The sequence below is a fragment of the Cibotium barometz genome, chromosome 33, assembly GCF_041138505.1.
Source record: "Cibotium barometz isolate CiBa-2024 chromosome 33, ASM4113850v1, whole genome shotgun sequence".
In the NCBI taxonomy this organism is placed as follows: domain Eukaryota; kingdom Viridiplantae; phylum Streptophyta; class Polypodiopsida; order Cyatheales; family Cibotiaceae; genus Cibotium; species Cibotium barometz.
In genome coordinates this window covers 15,564,282-15,576,568 of record NC_141078.1, presented here as the reverse complement: position 1 = coordinate 15,576,568, position 12,287 = coordinate 15,564,282, and the positions used below count along the sequence as shown (strand labels likewise).

The following is a 12,287-nucleotide window of genomic DNA, read 5'->3' as shown; positions in this document are numbered from 1 at the left end:
TTGATATCGGCATTCATGCAAAGGCAGGCTAGGTCACTTGGTGGCGAGAGCTATTGTCGAGGTTCACAGGTACTTGCTCAGTTGCAGGATGGGAACAGGATGCATGGTAGGTGTACAAGTTCATTGGGTACAAGTAGGTACCAGTGGAGCAGTAGTTTGGAGCAGATGATTGACATCAGATTGTGCTTTGGGATTCCTCATGTTCAGGCCCTTGGTTGTAGGGTTGGCCACCCATTATCACATGTTTCTTTTTGTCCAGTCGTGGGTCTTTTTCTAGAGCCAATCGGCCAGCTCCACAAGGAGCTATATAAGGCCATGCTCTTATTCACTTGGAGATACCTTGACAAGGGCTTCCAGGCCTGGGTCCTCCCTCATGGGAGTTGTTCATCATGCCCGCACTTACGGGGACCACCCCTTGCACAGGGCTGATTGTATCATTGCTTCTTCTTTATGCAGATTTGTTTTCTTTCTCTCTGTGCCTATGTCTCACGCTTTCCGTTGTGCACTTTTGACAGTTCATGCGTCTTTTATACTCAAAGAAACCTTGCTTTTTGCCAGAAAAGCTCATCATGCTTTTGCTTTGCCTTCACTTTCCTTTCATCTTTTTTTTTACTTTTTACAATAGTACTTTTTTTCAAATAAGACCAATCTTTTACCAAAGTTCTTGTGCTTTGCTTTCCTAGCTTTGGGGCCTTTCTTTTTAGCCCTAGAGCTACTTTTTGCTTGTTGGTTCGGCTCGATCCCCTTACCAATGACGCTCTTGGCTCACGATCAAATCAGTTTAACTTTTTGCTTTTCTTTGCTTTTTGAACCAAACTAGTGCTTTTTCATGTACAAACCGTATGGTCCTTGTCCGCCAAGGTGGCCTTGAGAGTGATCATCCAGCCACAACACCAAGGGGACTTGGGCATCCTCGACCCCTCCATCGCGTGCCCTGTTGGGCAAGCTGACTGTTTGAGGTCTTCTTCCGGGCAATGAGCCTTGGAAGGACTTCCTTTTGGCTAGGAGCTCCGCTCGCATCCCGACCCTGGGGGACCCTTGGCCCTTGAGCACGAGATGGATTTTCACAAAGATGAGAACACATGGCCAGCCAATCTCTTGTGTGCTTGGGATCATCTCAAGCTGGCCCTGCAACAATCAGCTCCAGTAGTCTCCAAGGAGCGGCTCCAGCAACCTCTAATCTAGAATCCCATGGTCCGTCTGCCTAGTGGTCACATGCTCGGGACTCGCCCGCACGTATCGTGGGGAGCCTTGAGTACGGGCCCCACTAGGTCACTTGGAGATTGGCTTGCATTCAGACAACTGCCCCCAAAGGCTCAAGAGAGAGGCCTTATTGGGGTCCGGGGCAAAGACCGACTTAGCCTCGACATTGACTTCTCCATCCCTCCAGAGTGGCTGGCCCCGATACCAGACCCTCTTCATCTGCAGCAGCTGGGAGTGTTAGTATGCCCCTGGCAATTCATGGCGTGGATGAGTACTCCGCTTTACTCACCTTCTCTATTGGCCTTCATGGTAGATTGAAGAGATCAGAGACCCCCTTAGAGGACCTCGGGAGGTGATTGAGCAAACAAATAGATCTTTGAGGGCCAACTTGTAGGCTGTCAAAGTTGGCCACACATACCACATTGTGCCTCAAGGAAAAGGACAGAGTAAAGTAATTGACAGAACAGTGATTGATGATCTCAATTTCACTTGCATCCTTAATAGTGATGTGATGAGCAGATGGGTTACAAGATATGAGGATGCAAAGACAAAAAGGCAAGCAAAAAGAGCTCTCTTTCTTCGGAGGCAACATGGCTCTCGTAAGGCGTACCCTAAGCATCTAGCAACACTTCAAAATGATATCCATGTTGATTGGTTGCATCAGGAAATGGAGAGAGCAAAGAGCGACGAGGGGCTGCATATCATGGCAAAAGAATGGGAGTATGCGCGAGGATGCATGTTAAAGGTACATAGAACTAATGTTTTGCATTAGTTGTAAGTGATTTACTTTTAATATTTACGTACATTGCTTACACAAATATTGCTTCTATTTTGGTCCAGTGCACTATGTTCAATGCTATATGGTGTGAAGGCAAGCATTTTTGAACACAAAGAATTGATGAAAAGAGAAAAACACAAGATTGCGGTGTCATTAGTAGCTTTGAGGGAGCTAATGGAAAAATGGATGATTATTGTGGCACAATCCAAGACATATTTAGGCTTGACTTTCGTCGCATGTCCGTATGATAGATGCCAGAGTTTGGGCAGAGCTAGTACAAGGCAGAGACTGAGAACTTGTGAGCACAAGTTGCAAACCAAATAGCTGCTATGGACAGAAAGAAAGGTGAAAATTTTAAGGCATGAACTAGATCCATACACATAAGTTTCTGCAGAAACAACTCATTTTGCATTTTGTTACCTGCTCATTGGTCCCTTATGTCGTGTCTTTTCTATTCCTAATCCCTCTCACATGCAGAATTCATGGCATACTCCATACATAGGGATCAGTGCAACTCCTACATCCCTTATGCCGTGTCTTTTCTATTCCTAATCCCTCTCACATGCAGAGTTCGTGGCATACTCCGTACATGGGATTGGTGTAACTCCTACATCAAAAACTACTTATGCCAGTTGTGACTTGGCACTAAGTTCTTTGAGAAAAAAGTAATTAGATCTTTCCAAGGGAAATACTAGTATCAGCACACCTACCCCTTGGCAGGCACTTGATTAAAAGCACCTAATTTTTAAGGCAAAAGACAGCAGACAGCTATTGCAGTAGCTCCAGTCTCAAGCCCCATTGCCCACACTTAATGCCAAATAAATCACAGCAACAAAAAGAACCCAGCATGTTGAATCATTCTCATCCCTTGCTTTGCAAGCGAATTATACACTAAGGGTAAGTTTTTATTCCTTATAGATAGAATGAAAAAAGAAAAGAGCAATGCAACTTTTCTGCCATTACCCAAGCAAAGTTGTCCACTAGGATTAAAATATTGCAGACCTTCCGCCATTTTAGAGAAACACATTATACAAGCTATAATAAAAAGAGAGTTGCAAATAGAGTGCTGCACCTGCTTGGTTGTAAGAGACGCACAACGACGGTGGTAGTGAGCAAAGATTGCCAAAAGCATAAGTGCAATAAGACCTGCAGCAGTGTTTGAAAGGATGGTGCCTTAGCTAGTCATTTATACAGTTACATTCAAAAACTCATTGGTTAAGTCAAATCCACAATATATTTCAGCCAAAAAGGGCTCTAAAGTCCAACCCCTGCCCATTCAACAGCCGTAGAAACATCAAAATCATGTTTTTCAGCACAATATCCAGAGTCCCCCTTGGGCCTTTACACACATGACGATGCAACAAGAGACAAAATAGCTGCAATCCATGAGGAAGAGCAAGCCATTGGAAAACTATTCCCCACCCATGGACATTTCCCAGTACTCCAGCTCTTGCTGATCGTGGGTAAAGATTTGTTCACCCCCACCCCCATGACAAAACAAACTGCTGTTGTGGCTGGAAGGAGCCACTTCTATCACATTTTCTGGCTTCCCAAAATAACAGTGCATTATGTAAACAAGAAACATCAACAAGTATTTCCTGAAAGCCAACCTGCAGCAAGCACAATGTAACCCCGGGAGAAGCGCCTTCGCTGCTGATGCCAAGGATCGACATTTCGGCGCCTCATTTTTACAGTGAACTGGATCACCTCAAACACACCAGAAGTGAGACATTGCCAAGGATACAACTATCCCTTCTGTGCGGGTTTAGTTGAAATTCACGACACTTCTGACTCAGCTTCCTGCAAATTCAACAAACGTTGTTAGCAAATTAAGGATATCTGACTTGAGGTGCAGGCTACAACTTCTTCTTCTTTTTACTGTGAAACCATAGTCACAACATATGTTTCATCTGATTTGACATTTTAAAAGGTTTCTTTTCATTTCATTTCATCTCTATGGATGAAACGAAGAGGTTTCGAAGTGACACTTGTTTTATAAACAAACTAGTAACTGATACAAGCCACATTTAAGTCTATAACATCGAAAGAGAAACATTCAAGTCGCATTCTCCACAAAATTTGTAAACCATACACTGTGTGCCGGAAGTCCCATACTTGCTCATGAGAACCGACCCAAATGTCATTTAAGAGATTTAAAAATATCAAAATAACTTCATTCCAAAACTTGTCTTTTATGGGATTTGCAAGAACGCATGATGGAGGAGGGACTGGGATTTGCAATGGAGGTGAAAAATTGGGGAAATTCAAGAAATTGGGCTCCTAGTGAAGGATTTCAACAATTGGGTGCACAATACTTGAAATTGAAAAGCTAAACAATAAATTGGGGATAATTGGAAGTGAAATTAGTCAAAATTTCTATATGTATATCTACATCTATGTATATATACGTATATGTATGCAAGCTTCAAACCTAAGGTTTAGGGGGGGGGGGGGGGGGGGCGGAACCTTCCAAATTAAAAACCCTAAAGTATGACTTTTGTGAAAAATACTGTTTCAGCCAAGAGGTTTCACGTTGTTTTGAACCGTTTCGTCTAGTTTCGTTTTCATGTGACTGTGTGAAAGTAGTACTGAAGTTAAATGCCATTACGGTTGATTCAAACCTAGTACCTCCTTCTTGGGAGGCATGGGTGTTACCTATGGGCTATAGCCCAAGAGGCACGTAAAGGCTATAATCAAGAAAATTTTGCAGGGTGCAGTCAGGCTGACTAAGTAAATCTTACAGGGTGCGGTCAAGCTGATTAAGTAAAGCTTGCAGGGTATGGTCAGGCTAGGCTAAGGTACAAAAAACGTATGGTTAGATTAGATTTAGTTGCATGCCATGTGTGGCTAGGGCTAGGTCAAGTTGCATGCCATACATGTCTCTAAGCTTGCTAGCCAAGTTGGTATGGATTTGAACGCCAAATCCCACTCGCCTTAGTCAATAGACGCCAAGCTCCTTCGTTGTCTACGGGCGAACCATGGCCCAATGGATTGAGCTTGAAGAGGAAGAGAACATCATCACCTGATTAGCAGGATATCTACCCCGGTTTTTTAAGTTGCATGCCATACAAAAGTTACATGCCGCCACATTCAGGCTATGGCTACGTTAGGTTCACAGGCTGCCACTAGAACTTCTTACCAGTTCAAATAGCAAAATCTGGGAGTAAGGAATCTCTTCTGATCTCCAATGTTGCAGGCAGATGACCAAACTAATGCCGCAAGGAAAGCTTCCATTGCTTCTTCAAAGCACAATAAAAACCACAGCCTTCATGCGTCTGATTTGGAGTCAAAATCAAGCACAGAAAGGGGGCATGTCTGCTTCCTTCGAAACCCTCACTGAACATTGTGTTGCAGACAAAAAAGTCCGTCTTCCTGTATGCGATATCTTCCCAAACACACTCTTTCTTTCGTTCTTTTCTCGGGTTCCGATCTCTGCCTCGCAGAACTGTGCGCAGGCCGTGGGGAAACACCTACTTTCAGCTCATGTATCAGGGTTGCTTGAAAGGAAGCCCCGATGGCGAGACGGTAATATAAGGAATTTCATTTCATGTGCTATCAAAAAGAGAGAAAGCGAGGTAAATTTTGGAACATTGCAGCAGCTTTACTTCACACACACACACACACACACACACACACACACACACGTACACAGCCCCCACCCCTTTCAAATCACGCCGTTCCTCTCACGCTTCCACGTACGAATTTCTCTTTTAATTGTGTTCAGCTTCTTCAAGGTGAGTCCTCCTCACCCACCGATCATTGATGTGAGTCTCCTCACCGATTTGGTGTTTATAAGAGCAAGGTCCCATGGCCATCGCTTTGTGTTGGATTCACAGCTGAAAGGAGTTGTTCCCATATTCAAAAGGCTTCTCTAATTTTGTTCGCTTGTTGGCACACTTTTTTTACAATCTTGCAATTGGTAGAGCATCCACTTAATTCGCACTATTTAATGAAGGCGCCAAAGATTGGGCAGCGGTTATACCTTCCCATTTTTTTCCTGGTGTTAAATCTAACCAACCTTGGTCCGAGATGTGCGATTAGGCTTCTGGATGTCAAGTGGGTTAAGCCAATGGTAGAGATATACAATGCATGAATTGGCTAGCGATGCATGGGAACATCCTCAAAAAAAATAGAGGAGGTCTACCAAGCAGAAGCAAAAATAGTAATTTTACATCAAATTTAACAAGCCACCCAAATTACTGTGACGGTTACTTACATATGTGATGGAAATCGGAAACTAGGCATTAGTGCGATCCTTGATTGGTTAATTTTTTAGTCCTTGATTGTGAGCATGTTGGCAATGTGCAGCTTTTCTAGCTTGTGTTAGGGTCAACGCCAACATCTTATGAACACATCGAGCCCAATGCATGTTAAGCACTAATTAGTTGTGCAAGGTGAGGATGCCACCTCCAAGAAGGAGAGCATGAAAACCTCATGAGACCGGGCACAATGTAAAAAAGGTGAACATTGACAAGCCTAGCAAGAATCAAACCCTTGTCATTAGCTAGTGAAAGTAGCCTTCCACTAGGATATGTCACTTTTTCTAAAAGTGGTCTAGACCTATATATTTCAGCCTTTTGCGTGATCCTCCACCAGAATCCTTTGACAAAAGTGGGATGCTTCCGTGGTAGACGCGTTCAACCTTTGCAACTCACCTCATTCAACATCCCCCTGCTGAAGTCAATAGATGCTTTTGAAGAAGTCAAGCTAACTTAGGGTGGCTTCACAAAGAGGGGCACTCCAATCGAGCCCACTACAAGCACAAACACAAGGTGGATCGCTAGATTTGTCATCTACATTAATGATGAAGGCTAGTTGTGCACTTGTATGAAGCCACCCTTATTGTTATTTGTGGTTTGTCAAATCAATTAGCAAGGGACTAACGAACCTGGATGGGCCATCTAAAGATGGAAGTTAAATCAGCAAAATTTCATGTCCATCTACAAATCTCCCCCCACCTAAAGGTGATGTAATAGCTAGTAGTGTGGTCTCAACACAAGGCCCATGTTTGGAAATGTATGGTCCCACACTTTGAGCATGGGACAAATTCAATTGTATTCAAGGCAAACTATTTTCAACTAGACAATAAGAGAATCAATGGGAAACTAACTAACTCCCATAGTAGTAGTCAAGGGTGTGAAAAACTAGACAATAAAGGAATCAATGGGAAACTGATGTAGAAGTAGTCAAGGGTGTGAAAATTAAGGCCCACGCTAGGCAATTTATCCCATTTTAATGTACTACTATAGTCTAAGTGAGGCAAAATGCTAAGTTTATATGGCAAATCACCCAAAATCATTGCTCCCATGTGGTCCATGGGTGTGTAAGAATAAACAACAACGAAAGCATAATCTTCACAACACAAAGCATTGAATTGCATAATCTTCACGACACATGGCAAAACACAATGCACTAAATCACATAAAGAAGTGGAGAGTAGATAATATTACTGCTTGGAAACTGATGGATGTCTACCTTAGTCATGAGAAACAGTCTTGAAATCACATTCAAGTGGTGATTCCTAAATTCATCATCATGTCAAAATCATTCAAATTTCAAAAGAAACCCCTCCCCCTTTCTTTCCCAAACCTTGGGGTATTTCAAGCACATGGATAGAAAGCCACATAAGTGATCATGACGATAGGTCTCAACATATCTAAGAAGCAAACATGTGTAACCATAATTTAACCATTATTATCTCTAAACTATATAATGCAATCATTAATATGATAAATTTACGATGATTGTCATGAATAGTATTTAAACATCAAAAATCTTTCATGATTGTTCATATTATTAAGGTACAATAAAAGGAGGCTTCCTTTTGTTGTACCTTAAGGAAGCTTCCTTTTCTTATACCTTAAGGAGGCTTCCTTTTCTTATACCTTAAGGAGGCTTCATTTTTATTATTTTGTACCTTAAGGAGGCTTTTGTTGTACTTTAAGGAGGCTTCATTTTTGTTATTTGAATCTCCTACTATTTATGGTGCATGAACTACTTATGTTTGAGGAGTGATTAATTCAATTCTCTTAGCCAAGAAAGATCTACTTTCTTTAAGTTACTTCTGAGGGTCTAGGGTTGTTCAAACATTACAAGGACTTTCTCTTTTTCGAAAGTCATTGTGTGATCATATAGATTTTACAAAGCAAGATACATCAATTCATTGCCTCCTTAAGCATACTCTCCTCACATCATTGTTGTTGAGGTTTACACAATCTATTATTTATGTTTTTCTCGAATTACCATGGCACATCTAAAAAATGGTTCTCCTTGTTCTCAAAGGATATCATACATTTCTCCAATAATACCTTGGGGCTTTGTCATTGTCAATTTGATTCATCCTCATTTTAATTCTTGTTTTTTTTCAAAACTAGTTCGTTCCTCTCTCTCTCTCTCTCTCTCTCTCTCTCTCTCTCTCTCTCTCTCTCTCTCTCTCTCTCTCTGTGCTCTATTTTGTATCATCCTCATCCTCCTCCTCCTCTTCTTCTTGATAGGATAAAAAGTGCCTCTATAGCTTAAACACAATAAGAACTATAAAAATATGTACTTTACTTGTACTCTTATACCACATTATGCTTGTACATAAATACAATGATGTAAAGACTCAATTTACTATATATATCATTGTTTAAGTCAAGAGTTTACCTTAGCTTTGCTGAATCATGTGTCATTGGGTCTTGCCTTCAAGCCATGATACAACTCGTCGATGTGGGTGTGCTACCTCGTTCATTGCATCCTCACTCCATTGTCACATTGGAATGCTCTTTTGTTAAGGGGGTGAAGGTAGAGGTTCCCTTGCCTAGATGGAGGCAGGAAGGCGATAGCCTTCGCTGTAGTTCTCTCTCACAAAAGGTGGATAGGGAAGAAGCTAATGAAAGAGGGAAACCTACAAACAAGCCTATCTAGCATACATCCACTCAAAGTAAGCAAGATTCAATACCATAAATGCAAGCAAGAGAATAGAAGAGAAGATCTCACAAGTATTCTATCTCACAAGGGAATAAATATGTATTGCTTAGTGTCAAAATTGACTTATATACAAGTGACTAGTTTTCACACTAGGTGACCAAAACCAAAAAATGGTCTGGTCTTACTAGTCTTAAGCAAGTATATACATGAAGCACTAAACTTCCCCGATTTGACATTTAGTTCAAGATAATGCCATTTTACATGTTCTAGGGCCGTCTTACAAAAGATAGGTGCCCCGCTGGAGCGAGTAAGATGGAGAAATGATAGGATGATGGGCAAATCCATGTTAACCAACAAAGTGGTTAGCCATGATAGGACGATGGGCAAAGCCATGTTAACCAACAAAGTGGTTAGCATACCCCCTTCCTAATGGTGGTCGTGTCCTCACATCACCTAGGTTGGTGTGGTGAAGCTAGCTGCCTGGTTGGAGAGATGTGGATGGTCAAGAATATGCCATAAAGTTGGCATGTGAGGTTAAGTGGTATATTGCAAACCAATTTGTAGTCGGATATGCAGGGCATGTTGGCCCTTTGGGTAGCCCATCTTGTCAAGGCGAAGATAGATATGAGGTAGAAGTTCTTCATGTAAGGCCTTCCTCTATCATGGAAGTGGCTTGGGCCCTTTAAAATTCAGGCGGTTTGGTAGGAATAGCCCACGCTTTTTGATTGGAGAAATGAGCACCATGACCACCAATAAATGATTTGCATGGGTAGATAGTGCTCTCTATACCTTCTTAGCACACGACATGATATTTTGTCCAAACCTCATAGCTTGACTCTTAGAGTTTGGGAATCTACATGGCTGATACATTGACCATGGTGAGGTGTGGTTGTGTTAAATAGGAGTCAAAGGCAAAAGCTATTGCATGCATTGAAGCTCTTTGGAGATACCTGCAAGGCTGATTGTTATCCATGCGATGAGTTGTACCATGGGCCAGGCTTATGCACATCCCAGTGACGTACCTAGGGTGGTTGAGGTTAGTTGTAGGTGCATAAGGCCATGGCAAGTGGCATGCATAGGCAATGGGCTTGTGTGTACTCTTCTAATCTCTCAAAGATTTATCCAACTCAATTTCTTTCTTTGACTCTTTTTACTACTTTCCTCAACATTTACTTGACATCTCTTCTAATCTAAAAGATTTCTCCAACTCAATTACTTTCTTTGACTCTTTTTACTACTTTCCTCAACATTTATTTGACATCTCTTCTAATCTCAAAGATTTCTCAACTCAATTGCTTTCTTTGACTCTTTTTACTACTTTCCTCAACATTTACTTGCATCTCTTTTCTTAGGGAGTCAAGATTGTGAGATGCTAATGCATGTTACAATGACACTAGTGGGTGGCCACTCTTGCTTAGGCGATTTGGTATAATCGAGCACTGGGAACATAGGCTATTTGGATCAATGAGTGGCGTGGTCGAAGAAGAGGCCACATAAGGTTCTTGCTAATTTGAGGAGGGTCCAAGTGATGGGTCATACCATGGGCTAGGCATGCACTTGCTATCATTGTAGAAAATGATTATCTAGAGTGTGCAAAGGTCAGCAAAAGTTCAAAGGTTAAAGCAAGGAAATCCAAGGTTTTACTAGCTACATTCACCTAATGAAAAGAATAAAGGGTAGCCACCTTTTGGCTTAGGAGGAGTGAATGGTGGGCATTTGAAATTGATTCTCCACTTGTATAATTCGTGGATGCTCCTCCAATAGCTATGTAATCATGCATATAAAGGCCCCTTTTAATGAGAAGTACTCTTGATTATGCATATTACTTCTGTCATTACACTAATCACATTATCTTTAATTTAAGCTCTCTTGCTTAGTGTTCTTACAATCTTAATCCATCATGGTTAACCACCATTATTATCCACGCTAAGCCTCCTAATCCAAAAACTAATAGTGGTATTAGAGCCATTAGGGCCATCAGTAAGCCCATCAACAAAGCTCACTTTTCCCCCTTTGTGCTCTGATTAGCTCCAAATTGTTTGAGTTCTTCTATTGGATAACAACCATATAGCCCTCTTGCCAATGCACATGAGCCTCTCATAGACACAAATACCACCTCCAATCTATTTGTTTGAGTTCTTCTATATTAGATAACAAACATGTAGCCCTCTTGCCAATGCACTCTCCTAGGCATAAAATAGATCCAAGAATTTTCTCAGTTTTGGGTAATTTGTCATTAATAAAGGATTATCACTAATTAGCTTTGCTTAATTGGGCCATTGAGGGTTCAAACCTCACATTCAAGGGTTGAAAAAGCAAATTTTTTAATCACATTAAATTTTCCCTTTCATTTGATATCTCAAATCATTCCTCCAAATCAAAGTAAAATTCTCAACTAAGAGGATTATCACCAAAACTAGGGCAAAACCACATTACTATGAATATGCTAAAACACTTGGTTTCTCTGAATTTCTTTATACTCACATGATGCATCTCTATAGAGAGGTAAATTAAGCCCCATTCAACATCATTGTAAATGGGATTAGACATTGACACTTACAAGTGTTAAGACCTTCCCTTTGCATTCATCATGGCATCCAATTCAAATCTTCAAGTTGAGAAGTTTGATAGACACAATTGCCATAATTGGCAGGTGAAGGTTAAGTTTTTGTTCATGACTAAGGGATTATGAAGAATAGTTAATGGGGGTGGTGATGTTAAAAATCCTGACATTAGAGAACGTAAAGCATTATGGATGATAAAAAATGATAAGGCTTTAGCTATCATTGAACTTGGTCTAGATGATAACTGCATCCATCATGTTACTAGTGCAACAAGCTCTCTAGATACATGGAATGATATCGACAAGCTCTTGGGTGAAATTCCAAGATAAGCCTTAAGGTTCAATTCTATGAGTTACAAATGAAAGTTGAAGAACCTTTTACATCTCATTTGAACAAAATGAAGAGCTTAATGGCTTAGTTTTGTGTCATTAAAGCATCTGCAACATGATGATGCTATTGCCATACTTCACAAAAGTACGCTCGAGGAGTTTAACAACATAGTAGCCACATTGAAGAACATTCTAGAGCCAACTCTGGAATGAGTGGAGAGTTCTCTACTCTAGGAGGACAAGAAGATTAAAGCAAGGCTCAACTTTGGAGGACATATTGACACAAGAGCATTTTACACCAACAACAAAAGTCAAAGAGGAGCATCAAATAGAGCCAACGGTTAAAAATGTAACTACTATGGTAAAAACAATCATTAAGAAAAAGATTGCTACTTTAAAGGGAAATGTAACTTTTGTGGCAAGATGAACCATGAAGACAAAGATTGCATTTTTAAGAAAACACTCCAACACATCTTGTGAGCAAAGAAGAAGAAGAAGCAGATA

General features: G+C 41.0%; 1 protein-coding gene across 1 annotated transcript in view; it reads right to left on the bottom strand.

Annotated features, from left to right (window-relative positions):
* LOC147619339 (putative galacturonosyltransferase 10) overlaps positions 1-5,561 on the bottom strand; it is a 33,673-nt gene extending 28,112 nt beyond the window's left edge. Inside the window, exons 1-3 of the mRNA XM_086772965.1 lie at positions 5,121-5,561; positions 3,592-3,781; positions 3,054-3,127 (exon numbers count right to left, since the gene is read on the bottom strand). Coding sequence (XP_086629091.1) covers positions 3,054-3,127; positions 3,592-3,667 — 150 coding nt within the window. The 5' untranslated portion in view covers positions 3,668-3,781; positions 5,121-5,561. The remainder of the gene's footprint in view (positions 1-3,053; positions 3,128-3,591; positions 3,782-5,120) is intronic.
* Between the last annotated feature and the right edge of the window lie 6,726 nt (positions 5,562-12,287).